The sequence below is a fragment of the Mastigoproctus giganteus genome, chromosome 10 (assembly GCF_048544385.1).
Source record: "Mastigoproctus giganteus isolate SK-2022 chromosome 10, ASM4854438v1, whole genome shotgun sequence".
Classification (NCBI taxonomy): Eukaryota; Metazoa; Arthropoda; class Arachnida; order Uropygi; family Thelyphonidae; genus Mastigoproctus; species Mastigoproctus giganteus.
This window is the reverse complement of record NC_143584.1, coordinates 92,903,178-92,920,494: the sequence shown is the minus strand read 5'-3', so window position 1 is coordinate 92,920,494 and position 17,317 is coordinate 92,903,178. Positions and strand designations below refer to the sequence as shown.

At 35.5% G+C, this 17,317-nt stretch overlaps 1 protein-coding gene across 1 annotated transcript in view; it reads right to left on the bottom strand.

Moving 5' to 3' along the window:
• The window catches only part of E(bx) (nucleosome-remodeling factor subunit NURF301 E(bx)), a 693,176-nt gene that overhangs the window by 602,503 nt on the left and 73,356 nt on the right, over window positions 1-17,317 (bottom strand). Inside the window, exons 3-4 of the mRNA XM_090382976.1 lie at window positions 9,152-9,357; window positions 465-613 (exon numbers count right to left, since the gene is read on the bottom strand). Of these exons, the coding sequence (XP_090239102.1) occupies window positions 465-613; window positions 9,152-9,357 (355 nt within the window). The remainder of the gene's footprint in view (window positions 1-464; window positions 614-9,151; window positions 9,358-17,317) is intronic.

Sequence of the window (17,317 nt, the reverse complement as noted above, 5' to 3'; positions counted from 1 at the left end):
AAGAAGACTATGGAAATGAGAAGCATGTTAAAGAAGGTGAGTGCAAGGATAGTGACTAGGTGGACACCATTATTAAAACTCTGCTATGTAAACACTTTATTACTTAAATTATTGGTACTTTTCCTTATATTTTTATTTAAAATTAGTAGCAAGATTATTATTCACATTTATTTGTAGAAATGATTTTTGTACAGAAGTTAAAACATTGTTAATAAATCTGATATGGTGTTACTGCATATTTCCTTTTCTTTCATTTCTGGGAAAACCACTGATTCTGTGCAAAAATAATAAATAAACAACATGAAAAACAGATAAACCAAATCTTTTTTGAAAATTTGTTACAAAGTTTATATTTATGTAAAGGTTTTAACTTAAGATCTATAGATTCTGAGATGGCTTAACATCTCAGAATCATTTTACTAATAAATTAATAAAAAGAAACACATGAATTATTAAACAAATACCATTGTTTCTTGCACACTCTCTTCTCTATCTAGAGGTTTCTCTTGTGTGCCTTCTCGCTGCTGCTGCTGCTGCTGCTGCTGTTGTAACTGCTCACTGTGTTCTCTGGCTTTCTGAAGTGCACGTTCTGCTTGTAGTTTGACTAAAGCAGCTGAAATTATATATTACAGTATATCATGGAACATAATCCCATATTCATATAAGTTTATAGAATGAAATCTCCAATACAATAGTAAATTAAATTGCTTTTATGAAGTTGTCATAGTATAATAATAATTTTTCTTGTGAACATAGACATTGATAGATCCTCAGTTTTTTATAATAGTTAAAGAAAAATGGTTTATTCTTAATGCACTACTATTCCACAACATTAAAACTGCTTTATTAATCGTAGTAAACTAAGGATTATGAAACTTGGATATTTTAACAGTTCCTTAAATCACTACAAAACCATTCACACTTGGCACAATTCAAGCAGCATAATCAACCACATGAAAAAGATTTCTCACATCCTACAATTGTAGACCAATAACAGTACTGAAAAATCACTGAAAACATGAAATATAAAAAGGCATGGTGCAAGAACAGCAATGCACAGCACATACTGATGTGTTTGTTCAATTTTAGGTCTTCCCTGGAATGCATCGGTGACTTTGAGATATAAGGAAGCAAGGCTCTTAAGCATCTACCAACTGATACAAAAAGCTGAGGCGGTCTTTGTCTACAATGTTGTGATTTTAAATGTTTCTCACCAACCACGTATTAAAATAAGACACGGAAACGGGAATTTTAAAAAAACTGTGTTTACTTCTATATATTTACAATTAAAATAACTTGACAACTAAAAGGGATAAAATACATAAAATATATATATACATCGAATAAATAAAGTACATTAAAATACTGGGTTAAGAGCAATAAAACTGACCATAGCTTTCGAAGGCTCCTGCCTTCTTCAGCGGTAGCTTCCTTGTACTGCGGTGCATCTTAAGCACCAGCAGGTTCACGGTCTAAATCACATGTTTCATCACCACGTGTTCTATTCTCCTGTGTACTGGGACCGGAAGCAGCTCGGGAGCGCGTAATATGAAATCGTTCATCCCTTCTGAGGATCATAGCCTCAAAGAGGGGATGAATCCGCAAAACTTTGTCTCTATTGATGTTCTCTGTCGAACTAATCCGCAAACTCTCGAGCCACTTGCGGTCCCAGAACCTATGCGCCCGATCAGTGATGATAGATAGCTTTATCTGGGGAGATCTGGTGTTGCTTCTCCCAAAAATGCTCGGCCACGGCGGACTTACCATAATCTGCATTCCTTATTGCCTTAGTGTGCTCCCCCAGCCGTTCTTTGAGATGGCGCTTTGTTTCCCCTACATAACATTTCCCCACAATCCGGGCATTTAATACTATAAACGACCCCACTAGCATTCTCTTTTTGAATGGGGTCTTTTACTTGTGACACGATTGTGTGCAGCTTCCAGGCCTGGAATCTGCACACAACGCGTCTGATAGTTTCTTAGTACCCTAGTTATATGCTCAGTTAAGCCCGGATAGTAGGGAATGTATGCAGTGGCTATTGGAGTGAAGGGTTGGCTGAGCATTTTTGGGAGAAGCAACACCAGATCTCCCCGGATGAAGCTATCATCACTGATCGGCACACAGGTTCTGGCACTGCAAGTGGCTCGAGAGTTTGCGGATTAGTTCGACAGAGAACATCAATAGAGACAAAGGTTTGCGGATTCATCCCCTCTTTGAGGCTACGATCCTCAGAAGGGATGAACGATTTCATATGACGTGCTCCCGAGCCGCTTCCGGTCCCATTACACAGGAGAATAGAACACGTGGCGATGAAACACGTGATTTAGACCGTGAACCTGCTGGTGCTTAAGATGCACTGCAGTACAAGGAAGCTACTGCTGAAGAAGAAGGCAGGTGCCTTCGAAAGCTACGGTCAGTTTTATCGCTCTTAACCCGGTATTTTAAGGTATTTTAATTATTATTCGATATATATATATATATATTTTTTTTTTTTTATGTATTTTATCCTTTTTTAGTTGTAAAGTTATTTTAATTGTAAATATAATGAAGTAAACACATAGTTTTTAAAATTCCAGTTTCCGTGTCTTATTTTAATATGTGGTTGGTGAGAACATTTAAAATCACAATATGAATTTACCCAACCCCAGAGGCCTGTTTGAAGAACTATTTGTCTATAATGCTTTGAAAAAAGCATTGTAGACAAAAACTTTCCTCCACTCTTCAGATCCTTTTTTATAACAATAGAAGAAAAAGAAATAACACATAATTTAAGAAATGAAGCGAACCTGAAGGTTCCGCTTTTTAGAAAAGCCATAGGTCAGAAAAATATAAAATACAGAGGTGCAAACACCTGGAATAATCTTCCTGAAAATATCAAAAATGCCATTTCACTTAACCAGTTCAAGAAGCTCCTAAGTGAACACAGCACCAGGGATGTCTGATCTAAATCACCTTCAACTCAACTCCTAAACTTTGCATTCCACAATGCATACCAGTGTGGAAATTATGTAAACAAGTTGAAGGAATAGCTGTTTTTTTTTTTTTTTTTTTGTTAGTTGTTGGTGCATCAGCTTCTGTGGCCATAATGCACCTCACTCTGATCCAAGCCCAAGGCGGGATTCGAACCCGCAACCTTTGAGTTGCCAGACAGGCACTTTACCCACCTGGCTAGCCCAGTCAGCAGGAATAGCTGTAAAAAAAAAGCTTGTAACACTCTAGGCAATTATTTCATCATATTTTTCTTTCATACTTCTTATTGTAAAAGTACTCACAATGTAATTATTAGTACTGTTGTTAAACACGTGACATACGTGGTTGGTTTTCAAAGTCTCTGTAATGGAATGTAGAAACATGTCCGATTTATTTATGACGTATCTGTTAAATAACACCTGTGTAATTTCAGATCTGTTTTTATTGTTATCTTTTTCAAAGGGAAACTCCCAAAAAAGCTCTGGTTTATGTGTTCTCCCTCCCTTCTTGCTGTTATCTCCCAACAATTGTAACACAAAATAGGGATAAATAAATTATCAAATTAAATCAAATACTTAACACACTGCAAAATGGAAAAAAAATTTAATAAGAAATTGCGGTGCTGTCAAAAGCAGCTCTTTTCTTCATTTTTCCCTTACAATACTATACAACAGTTGTTCAGCTTGCTGACACCTGGTTTCATGATAAGGGCTGCTTCTGAATGCATTAACATATACTTCCATCATTTATTAATTACTCAAATGACATGTTTTACATATAACATTATTTCTTAGGATGCATTCAAAAGCTTAACAGCTTGTTTTCAAAACAGACTCTATAGAAAGCTTAGAATCTGATTTGCTTATTCAAATAACACATTTTATTCATAAAAAAACAAAAAATAGTATTTTGTTTCCATCAATGAGAACCCATTGTGAGAACCATTGTTTAAAAGCCATCTTTCATTATGTTCAAGTTAGTGTTTCTACTATGGATTAAGCAGACTGTAAGTATACAGCTTAATGCTATCTGGCATTTATAATGTCTCGTGGTGAAAAAAAAACAAGACAGCATGTAACATGAAACCTATGAGCATTAAGACCAATCCACTTACCAGGTAGTTTAAACCCTGATTTACTAATGCTGGCAAATTTCATTTTTATAGAGGAATCTGAAGAAAAGGCACAAGAGATAAACCAGCTGAGTTCATTTTGTCAAAGAGAAATAACTAAAATAACAGAAAAACCTGAAACAAAGCCAATAATTGGAACAAGTTAAACAATTGTATTAGAAGTTGTTTGTTTCAAGAAAGTTACTTTTTTTTTAAATTGTCTTATTTTTTTTATACGAACCCTCAAACACAAAATGTATTAGAACCTACAGTACTTAGTACCATGCATGGATTGAAGGTTGAGAAGACAAAGATACTTGTTGACAGATTTCAATTTCTGTAGATTGTAGTTTTCACGAAATACATACAAAGGAAGGTTGTTCTAGAAAACAAAACTTGAAGGGATAAATAAGAAAGAAGAAAAGTTAGTTCAGTGAGTTTGAAGTTGAACAGTAAATGGCTGCTGACTTGCTGCAGTGTGCATTCTGACTGGTTTTGAAGAGAGAAAGGGAATTACAGATATCAATTCAGAAGAATAGTGCCTGTCGAAGTATCTATAAAAAGTCACGGCAGAAACAGAATGTCAATGAGACAGAGATGGGAGACTCTTTTAAGAGATGAGTCATTAATTACCTGACTGCCCTCTTTTGAAGAGTCTAGAAGCCTGAGAGAGGTTTTGGGTGCAACAACTCAGATGTGGGAACGATATTCCATGGTAGAGAGGATTTGAGATTTGTACAGAGTGAGCAGTTGCTTAAAAAAAAAAACAATAGTGCGAAAGAGAAAATGCAGGTTTTTAGAAGAGAAAGCAATATTTGTGACGTGCTTATGCCAAGAGACATTAGAAATAAGGGTAATCTATAATAGGGATATATGATGCTGTATAAGCTAATGCTAAAGATCTTGTCTAGAGATCTGTATGTGATGGAAATTAAACACAGAAGCAGTAGATATCTTTTTGCAAGAAATAAGACGGGACCAAGTCTTAGGAGGATTGAAGTTAACTAAGTTATTTTAGCTCCACTGGATAATTACCAGGAGATCAGCATTTATTTAAGGAATTGGCAGTGGATAAAGCATTTATGCAGGGGAAGGTTTCTGAAGCTGGAAGGATAACTATGGATAGGATTTATAGTCAGTAGACGGTCATTAATATACAAGAGGAAAGAAAGAACTGAACTGTGGGGTGGTGGAAAAGTTAGACGAAAGGGAGCAGTGGATTTTTGGCTGGTGTAAAGGGATAAGTATTTTTGATAGTTTTACCGTATTCTTCGTTAAATAACATACTACATTGTGTTTTACAAAAGATATTAAATAGGTTTAGTAGCATTTTTAGCTTTTTATTTTGAATTTAACTAGTGATTTTTTGGAAGTCACGACTCCCAGTGTTAGCACCAATATTGTTGAACTAGGCGCCAATATTCTAATCGATAAGAAATAATGTAACATATATATCTCGAACTGATAGCGTCAGGTATAACGTAAAACTAGATAAGGTAAGGTATAACGTAACTAGATAACATAATACGAAGCACCGTATTAGGAATCTGCTAGTGTAGTATAGTATTATCAATTAATATAATTGATTAATATAATAAAAAATATTTATTAATCATATTTAAGTTTATTGTTAATTAAACTGTATTTAAACAGAAATCATGACCCAGACTAGAGCTACAAAGCAAAGATTAGCGAGAGTGTTGTGACTCAGGGGAGAAGCGAAGGGGCGATTCTCCAATGCATCACAGTCTCAAAAAATGTGCAAAATGTGAAATGTTTGCTGAACTTTCTAAAACAGACATGATCTAGGCAAGGAGGATGTCTTTGTGTGTGCAAGCTAGATGCCTAGAGTGTCAAGAAATTAGGGTTATTTGTTATTATTATTATTTTTTTTTAGGAGCATTAGCAATTAAGGCCATATTCCTCTGGGGATATGAGGTGGTCATTCCCTGACTTTTCTGCATCTTCCGTATTTGGTGTTCACGGGCTCGAACCACGGTCTAATCAAGAAGCATGTGCTATGCACTGCTGCACCTGCCCACCTGGCTACGGAGGTGCCCAAGAAATTAGGCACCAACTCAGCGTTCTGATGGGCGTTTATGAGAGCTTGAGGAGTAAGGTCAATGCCCTCAAAGAAATTAATGAGGGCCCATCAAGCTCTCAGCTGCCGAGCTCAATAGCAGAGCTCAATCCTGTGCATCAGGCTACACAGAGGCAGTCTCCAAGGCAGAATGCGCTGGTCCCACAGGAACTAGTTATTATTGGTGACTCTATTGTCGGGGAGACAGGGAATATACTATGCGCAAGAAGGGGTGGAACGGGATCCAGGGTTTGTCTGACAGGGGAAAAAGTTGATGACATAGAGTAGATATCATCTTTTAAGTGCACAAAAGGTGATATTGTTATACACGTTGGAACTAATGACTTTAAGAGTAAGAGATCTTCAGATTTAATTAACAAGTACAGGGAATTACTTATTAATGTTGAAAAAAAGTTGCGAGTTAGGGTTGAATGCGAAAGAGTCTGCAATTCTGCCCAGACACGATAGGAGGAGTATATGATGAGAGCCTTGTCAATCAATTCAGCCCTGGAGAGATTGTGCAAGGCTCAAGGGGTAGAATTTTTTTCAGCCTAGTCTGTGCTTGTTGACAGGAGAGACTGCTTCTACAGGGATGGGGTACAATTAAATAGAAAGGGTGCAAGAATATTTGCTGATACTATCAAGGCAGTGTTAGGTGAGTCAGAAAACTGCTAGCTTGGGAAATACACAGACTAAAAGTCTAACAGTGGCCGCAGGCAGAGGCTAAAGTGATTCTTGCACTGCTTCTATTAGAATGACCAGCAGCATGGAAAGCAAGGCAATGGAGATTTTCAGGACTGTTGGGAATCATAGTGGAACAAATGAATACATGAGCTAGGGTAACTAAGAGTAGAAACGGGTGCATGTATATTTGAATGTACACCAATGCTAGGAGTATAGTTAATAAATCTGATGAGCATGAAGTGCTAGTCAAGACATCAAAGGCAGATATTGTTGGGATATCAGAGACATGGTGTCACGCTGATATAAGCACAGAATTGGAATTTGGGGAGTACAATGTGTACAGAAAGGATAGACAGGACAGGAAGGGAGGAGGGGTATGTTGTTAGTTAAGAAACACAAAATCTGAGTGAATCCAATTGATGTTGGTGGACAATACAATGTTGAGTCTGTTTTTTGGTATGACATAAGAAATGGGAAAGGAAAAATGAGAGTAGGTGTGTGTTATAGGCCTAATGAATCTGATGAGCAATTGTGCAGAGAAATAGAGTGGACCAGCAAATCAGAATTATAAGCAAATGTCTTATAATGGGGATTTTAACTTTCCAGATATTGATCGGAACTTGTGGTTTGGTCACCCACAAACTAGCAAGACTTTTTTGGATTTACTGGATGACTGTTTTCTACAGCAGCATGTTCGAGAGTCAACCAGAGGGAGTAATACTCTTGATCTCATTACCAGCAGTGATTATTCATGCATTAAGAAATTGCAGATAAAGGAACCACTGGGCAACAGTGATTGCAATGTACTGACATGGGAATTATTTAAAGATGTAACTATCATCAAGGCTAAAGGGAAGTGCTTTTGCTTTCGTAAAGGTGACTACAGGGGTCTCAGACAGTTTTTAAATTCTGTACAGTGGGATCAACTGATGATGTTACCAAAATTGAATTCTAAATGGGAAGCCTTCAGGGACTTAACCTTGGGGGCTACTAGGCTTTTCATTCCAACTAAGAAATACTGTTCAAGGTTCAGGCCTAAATGGATGTCAGATGAATTAATGAGGCTCGTGGCAGAGAAGAAAAATGTATGGGATGCATATAATTATCAGGTTACACAGAAGCCTATGACAAATATAAGCTTGTCTGTAACCAAGTCACAAAGGAGGTTAGGCAGGCGAAGGCACATTACGAGAAATCTTTGGCAAAGGATGTAAAGAAAAACAGCAGAGTTCTTTATTTATGTAAACTCTAGAAGGAAAGGGATGAATTAGATTGGACCACTTAACATAGATGGGTTGACTATTATAAATTATGTAAATTATGACTGGCACCAATCATTAACCGCACATGCTGAATAGTATTTTTCCTGTTCTCCCTCACAAACTAATACTCTTTGTCAATGTTATTTATGAAAATCAGAAATAATGTGGTCCCATTATTTCTGATTTGGGGAAAACTATTTCTAATGTCAGACCTAATCTTAAGAGTAACCATTAATCAAAACTCTCTGCTTTCTGCCCTGCAACCACCCTGCGATCCATCTTAAAATATTACCTGTGATTCTATGTTCCAACTTAAATAATAGTAACCTCTCATTAGGAACTGATTAAAATGCTTTACTATATAAAAATCAATGGTACTTAATATATCTACACACTGCAACATGAAAAAATTTATTTGGATGAATATGGCTATCAGGGAAAGTTCTACATTTATATAGAGCTATTTCATTATATGGAAGACAAAAGTAATTTTCATGTAAGTCCCAGATTTACCAGAGAACATTGATACAGAGAGAAGTTTGTTGTAGGAAACTTGATTATTAAAAAATTTGAGACTGAATTTCATTTTCATAAAAAAAAAATTTATAACATCAAAATTTAAGTTGCTCGGGTGAATTTTTTGCGTCCAAAATTCTTGTACACAACGCCGAAAGTTCATAAATTGAAAGTTTACTACATAGTTTAGCAGTATACAAATATAATTTTTTTTTTAATTTTTTTTTTTTTAGTTTAAAATGGCAGTAAAAGTTATTTAGAAGCAAAATACAAATAAATGCAATGAAATCAGAAGAATTACAATTAAAATACAGTACATATTAATGTTACTCATTATCAGAAGTACTTTCATTTCACGCAATCTCCAAGCTGAAACCACAGGACAGTAAAAAGGAATAAAACAAAATAGAATATAACAAAATATAAATAACAGAATATAACACTAGTCTACATGAATTTATAACCATACATGTGAAACTTAATTCCCATCACAAGAAGTATTAATACTAATATTAATAAAGAATTACCATTTTCTGTGTCTAAATATGATTTTTTGTTTCCTCTAGAACTGTTTGTCAATTTTTCTGTGATATCCATTTGACGGATAATGTCTTCTTTAAGATCTTCAATTGTACGACACAGCTCTGACTCAAAATCTGATGGGTCCAATACTTCAACAAGTTCTTGAAGTTGCGTTTTGGTTGAATAATAATATGTTTCGTGTTCTCCTTCACTAGAAGGGAAAAAAATCCTTTTCAATATATTTATTATGCCCAAAATAACTTTATTAGAATCAAATAAAACAGCTCTGATCAGAGATAAAAATCTTTTGTTTTCATACATAAATCCTATAATAATAGGAGACCATAATACATAAAGTAATATCAAAATATATTTAAAAATGCTCCATTTTGATATTTTTTAACTTATATTTTTATTTAATAGTAAATATGGTTTCAACAAAAATTCTGAAAACATATTTACCTATATCCTGAGACATGGAGGCTGTCACTGACAACCACTTCCAAGTTACTTTTTGTAAGGTGCATTGGCATATATGAATAAAGTGCCTATTTTCTTCATCATATCTGTCTGTCCATTCATCCCATATAATATCTCCACTCCTAGTGGATTGATTTTCATAAAATTTTATATTTCCTCTTTTGGAAAAATTTGTTGAGCCATCCCAAATTTAATTAAAATTGGACTATGGAAATTCAGCAATTATTATTTCTTTGTCTGTCTGTCCATCCATCCACACATAATAACTTCCAGTGGATATTTGGCTCTTTTAGAAAGATTTGTTGAGCTTTCTCAAATTTCATTAAAATCACACCAACAGAAATCACTATTTCTTTTTTCATATATATCACATAGGCTAGAGATTCCCAACCACCGGTATGTGGGCTGTGAATGAAACCACCTGCAATTTCCCTTATGGGAGAGTAAACTTTTTAAATGTTAATACCTTACTAAAGCCAATACTTTTTATTTTTCACAGTTTGTATCTATGCGAGTATTTCAGTCTTTCTTCTGGAAAAAATACCTCTTTTCTTTCTTTTACTTCTTAATTCATATAACTTTATCTCTTTACTTTCCCCTCTTTTTTTTTCTTATTTTATATGGTCAGTCTTCCAGATGTTAGTTAGTGAACATTAAAAATAGTGTTTGCAGTTGTAGTGATTTTCGCAATTAATTTATACAATTTATAAATTGTATTCTTAATTAATAAATATATTTTTCTGTTTTTAGTAGAATAGCTCGGTTTTGCTTACCTAATTATTTATGTGACTTTTCAAAACAGACTTATGTACTCATTAATTAACACCCTGGTAGGTCATAAGATACCAATGTGGTTGACCGGTAACGCAGGCATATAAAAGTTGGGAACCTCTGACATAGGCTAACCAAATACAGGCAACCCCCGTATAACGTGATACTTCTACAACACGGTTTCGCTATAACATGACTGATTAATTGCAGCAATCCTCGCATAACACGGTACTTACCATATTTCCCCATGTAAAAGACACACCTTTTTCCGAAAAATTTGGGGGTCTAAAAACTGGGTGCATTTTATACAGTGGTTGTAGATTTTTTTTTTTTTTTTTTACTTGCATTTCCCGCTTTTTCGCGCTTGTTGTCTTTGCTCATTGTTTTGCACTTGTTACCGGTATATTAGGTTACGTTTTGCCACGTTCTGCCCAGAAATGGCTCAGAAAAGATTTTCGTACGGTGCTGAATTCAAGTTAAAAGTGATCCAGTTTGCAAAAGTGAATGGAAATCGTGCGGCTGAACATAAGTTTGGTCCTCCTCCAACTGAGAAAACAATCCGAGACTGGCTACGGGAAGAAGAAACCCTACTGAAAACGCCACAGCAGAAGAAGGCCATGAGAGGCAAGTCAGCAAAATGGCCTGATTTAGAGAGGGAATTGAAGATATGGATTAGAGAGCAAAGGGCAATTAGAATTCCTGTGTCCACAAAGATGGTTCAGCATGAGGCAAGAAGAATTGCTGATGAAAAAAAGAAGTTACTGATTTCAAAGGACACAATTGGTGCTTCGAGTTCATGAAACGGAATGGACTAAGCATGCGTTCACACACCAAACTTGCCCAAAAGATGCCTGAAAGCTATGAGCAGAAGGTCCTTGAATTTCATCGTTTTGTCATTCAATGTCGGAAGACATCAGTTTGAGTTGGGACAGATTGCAAAGATGGACAAAGTTCCCCTTCAATTTGATGTCCCAAGTAACAGAACTGCCGATAAGAAGGGGGTGAAAACTGTAACTGTGAAGACAAGTGGACATGAAAAGAGCCATTATACAGTTGTTCTAGCTTGTTGTGCCGACGGAACCAAGCTGCCTCTGCTCATTTTCAAACGCAAAACAATGCCAAACGAAGACATTCCTCGAGGAGTGATTGTCCACATTCATGACAAGGGTTGGATGGATCAGGATGGGATGAAGATCTGGTTTGAGAAAGTTTGGAGTAGGAGGCCAGGTGGGCTCTTATGCAAACCTACCCTATTGGTCCTTGAGCAGTTCAGGGCACACATAACAAAAAATACAAAGAAGATTGCTGCAGAGCAAAAAACAAAACTTGCCGTCATACCTGGAGGCTTGACATCCCAGCTCCAATCACTTGATGTCAGCATTAACAAACCCTTCAAAGCTGCCATGAGAGACAAATGGAACCAATGGATGAAGTCTTCTGGGGACAATTTGACACCAGCAGAAAGAGTGAAGAAACCAACTATAGGAGAAGTTTGTACCTGGGTGAAAAGATCTTGGGATAATATCAAGACTGAGATCGTTGTCAAGTCATTTAAGAAGTGTGGCATTTCAAATGCCATAGATGGAACTGAGGATGAGGCAATATGTGAAGACAGTGATTCATCATCAGACACAGATGAGGACAAGCTAATGGATGGGAGTTTTGACAGTGATGAGTTGTATGAATTTTATGATGAATAAAACTTGAGTTCAATAACTTTATGTAATACATTTTTTTTTCAAAATTCGGGCCCCAAAATTAAGGTGCGTGTTATACATGGGGAAATACGGTATATAACACAGTTAGAGCAAAACTGTGTTACCGTGAGAATTTTGGTAAACCTCGCATAACAGGGTATTTTTGAGCTTTTGTGCAGGGAAAACCCTGCTATTATGTTGGATGCAATGACTACGCCGTTGACTCGTAGTCAAAACAAAAATTGAGAAATCCCTATATTTTATTTTGTTGGGAAATCCCTATGTTACGTTCTGTGCTATTGAATTTGTGCTTGTTGAACTTCTAGAAAAATCTAGATTTCAAGTTTATTACTATTGGATAGCACACCAGGCCATCCAAAAGATTTAAGTCATCCAAATTGAAGTTATATTCCTACTACCACAGTTGATCAAGGCAATCAGAAAATCGTTACAACAATTACATTAGAAAATCGTTACAATGGATTTTGAAAAAAATTGATTCTGAAACTACTGAAGTAATGGAAGCATGGAAACATTTCTCAATTGTGGACTGTATCTGAATCATAGCTTTATCGCTGAAAGAAGTAAAACCGTCAACAGTTTTACTTCTTTCAGTGATAAATGCGTGTGGAAAAATGTGTGGTCAGAATCAGTTCATTCAGGAAATATGGTCGAATAGGCAGAAAACGGAATCGGTGCGATAGTAGAACTTGCTACATCGATAGGAGGGGAGTGTTTTAATGATGACTACTAAAGCCCTTGTGAGTAGCACAGTTGATAGCATCGCCTGCCACTTCACTCAAGACCCAAGTTCAAATCCTGTCGATGACTGGAGGAATTTTATGGGTCTTTTTCGCAACGTGGCTCAGTTAGTCGGACTCAGGCAAGGGTAGCATGGTTTTTTCTCCCGGAAACTCGGTTTCTTCGCCCATCAAAACAGAAAATCGATCTCAGGACACACGCAATTTATAGACAAACACAGAGTAACCTGGCCTTAGTTGCCGATGCTGCTAAAAAAATTTTAAAAAATATGATTACTGAAGGCTTTCAAGAATTACTGGCAGAAAAAGAGGCTGGTGAATGGATTTGGTGGAAATGGCATCGGTGGTAAACTAATGAAATCAATTCAGAGGATGAAAGTGCACATGAAAATTCTAAACTTCCAAATTTTACACTAAAAAGCGTACAGGAAGGCATAAAGTTAGCCGAGCAATTAGAATCTTATTTTTTGAATGTAGATTCTTGAATGAAAGGAGCCCAAAGTTCACAAGGAAGCTTCAAAAATGCTTAGTTCCATACGATGAAATTCATAAAGATCTATCAAACAAAAGCAAACAAACCCAGATTACTGATTTTTTAAAGACAGCAGAAGATACACAAAATCCAGAATGGTGTATTTTTTTTAGCTTTTGGAACATAATCCCCATTTTTGTACTTTTTCTTAGTCCCGTATAACAGTTTCGCACAACACAACATTTTATAGGAATCGAACTACCGTGTTATACAAGGGTTACCCATATTGTATATTGTAGCTGAAGCATTGGATACTGTCTGTTGCCTGGTTGCATGCAGGAATGAATGGGCAATATGGTGGAAATGTTCTCAGTTCACACATAAAAGTCGTTGCTTTTTCTTTTTTTGTTATAAATCATGAATTACTACTATTTGCAAATGTTCCTGAAATGTAATGCACCATATACATTAACTTTTTTATACTTTCTGTTACATGTATGCAAAATTTTCTCTAGCTGATGAGGATTTCTTTCTGTGTTATATGTAAGGAGCACAAAAACCTGAAATTAAAACTTAATTTACTATTAGAACAGACTGAATTTCTAATGAAAATAAACATGTGCACTTGACAGAGACTCCAGTGTAGAATTACACTAGACAATGTTTACACAAGTCTAGCCCCAGCACTGAGTCATCCAGTGCAGAATGCTCTGGTCCCTTGGCAGTAGGCTCACTGGCTAAAAAAACCTCCTACAATCTGGTCTATACCATGAAAATTTCACCTTAATTCATTTCACTATCCCCTCTCAGAGCCTTATAAGACCTCAAGAACAAATTGTAATCCACATATTTGAATTCTTTCATCGACATGGTCAAGAAGAAGGAAAATGAAAATATAGAAATGAAGTTACTTTTTTTTGGGTAGGTAAATGACAATATCTGCAAGGCCATTAGTTAATGCAAAAGCCCCAGCACCTCAACTAGCTGGGTACATGTGACTGGAAAATGGAAGTAGAGGGAGTCGTGAACATGAAAATTGCCAAGGAAAACAAACTCACTGTCAGGAAAGTTGTGGGAATGACACACAGATGTGGGAAACCACTGGAGGCCCTATCCCCTAACACTATGTCAGGAAAGTTGGACTGGATAAAGACAAGTTCCAAAGAAAGGAATTCAAAAATTCCAAGGGATTAGTGGAGTTGGGTGAACAACAGAGGAAACAGATGAATTTGACAGAATGGGGCGGAGAGATTTTAAGCCAGAAAGAGCAGATTTCAAATTACTAACTCTCTGACAGGGAATATCAGAGCAAACATATGAAGAATACAAGAATGAAATCGTACAGCAAACAATTAGGATAACTGAGATGAGCAGTAGTTGAAACAATTGATAATTGGGATTCTGTCCGAAAATGTAAATGGGGCTTGCAGACTGAAATTGGAAATAAAAGGCACTGAGATTGGAACTGAGAAGACATATTTGTGATATGGAAGAGAGTGTTTGTGAGGCTTAGATCTTTTTGCAGATAAACTTATTATATTAGTTTGACTGTTCATGACATATTCAGTAATAAGAAAAGGTAGGGAGGACATGCTGTATGAAGTAATGAAATTTTTGGATATGGTATACACACAGCAAAAATATACCCAGGTCCTTGACATGGGTATATTGACCTTAATGTTCCCTGTAAACACACTACTCGGATTATCCTCCAGTCACTATCTGGCAGAGTAAAAGCAGTGAAATTATACATTAGCCAATCCAGATGCCTCCTAGAGAGTTACTGATAGGTTCGGTTCAGTGGCCGCCTTGCAAACACCACTTTAGAACTGTACTTTCGAAATGTAAAGATGCTTATCATAATCTCAAATGACATTAATTGTAATGAAATGACAGAAGAGATGGGGGTTGCTAGAGCATTAGTCTGGAGACTAAACATGAGTTTCACCACTTCAAGCCTCCAATAAGTAAAGTGGTGGTACTCCACCAGTTAATGAGAGTCATCTACCACCTAGTAAGACATTAATGTTAGTAATGCTTAGTTCAACCAGCACTTGCACAAAAACAAGAAATCATTAATTATTCAGAAAGGTATTGAAGAAATTTCCTAATTAAAAATTATTAAAACTGCTACAACAAAAGACAATTTCAATGTATTTCTCATCACTGAGTAACAATTAGTTTTTTTTTTTAAATTGTCTTTATTACTTTAAGTAGCACATCATAAAATACATATACTTTGTTATTTTTGGACAAACACAGGAACTCTGCAAAAGAATTAAGCAGGCACAACCAAGAACCTATAGGAAAAAAAAAAAAAAAAAAAAATCTCAGGGTTTAAATGGATCTCACAGTGCTGGAAGTTGCATACTTTGGTTAAGAAAATTATTATACCACATCTCTGTATATCAAATGATAAAATCACTCATTGATCTCCATTTTGCACCTGGCATATATGGACAATCATGTCACTGAGTACTAAATTTTAGTGGAACAATTCACAGAATAATTGAGCAAAGTGCATTGAACACTAGCTGAAAAACAGTGCCTTAAACAAAATGCCAAATATCAAGAATTGCATGCTTAACAAAAGAGCTAGTATAAACAATATCATTTATAAGCCCATGGACTTCATTAGCAGGTTATTAATTTGGTTTTCGAACCATTATCTTGGATTTTAATAATTAACCAATACATATTCTTATTAACCAATATATTAAGCAAATAATTGGATGTTAGTATAGCTGTTGCATCTTTGTATGATTTACATTTTCACATGTGAGGCTTCCAAAAACCAAGAGGTAAAAATTTGGAACTCATGTTGCTTTGTGCTTAAAACTATTTTTTAAATAGTTCATTTTTTGGACTGATGACAGACTATTCTGAATATTACTGTCCTTACACTGCTATATGCAAAATATCAAGAATTACTGTGCTGAGATAATGTGCTTGCAAAGTGATTCAAATCCTGCACTTTCCTATTATCACAGCACAAATGGTAAATTTATTACACACTGAAATGAGTTATGTCAACAGCTTAACATGAATTCTTACATGCAGATCAACAAATTAGTGATAGTGAAATAAATGCATTAAAAAAAAAAAAAAAGCCAGTGGCTAAGTGGTAAATATTTTATAATATTCATAATGCACATATCTCATGTAGCTATGCATTTCTTTTAAAAATGGCAACTGTAATTATTGATTCACTCCTATAAGTCTGATGAACAGAAACTCTTCATTCTCTGTGGTGAAACATGAAATAAGTTAATGTTTTTATTTTATTCATCAGCAGGTAAAGTGAATTCCAGAAAATAAAAGGATAAAATTTCAAAAGCAGTTCCATAACATCACTTTAAATATCTACTACAAATAAATAATTTAAGGACAACAGATAATTTATGCAATGAACATAATGTATTCTAGAAAACGAACATGTTAATTTTTTGGAATAAAAATGTTTATACAGACAATCCCTGGCTTAGTAATACTCGACTTATGCAAATTCGACTTTACATACGTTTCCACGATTTTTTTTAAGTTTGCACCGGCAGGCAGAAACTTATCTTGCATCCCGTAGGAATAAATGGAGGTATTGTGAAAATATCGTAATGTGAACCCAATAACACGCTGTTTCTTGTAATTCATTTCAAGACCTCGGAAGTTGAAATTTTCGCTATATAACTAAGTTATTTATCTCTCTAAAATGTCATTTTTATAATGGCAATTGCTACACTTTCATCATTATCATGTTTCCTAATAAGAATCAATTTTGAACACCTTTGTTGATATTTATCTGGAGGTCACTGCCATAAAACAATAAAACAATTGGCACTTTCCAGTCTATTGGATTTTTCTTTTAGCACAATCTATTATAAATAGGTAAACTTGATCTTATTGCATTTGCGATAATACCGATAACTGGAATTCTGTGGGTTTTTAAGTTACGGTATTATGGTGAAATTTTATTCTTTTATTTTCTGGAATTCA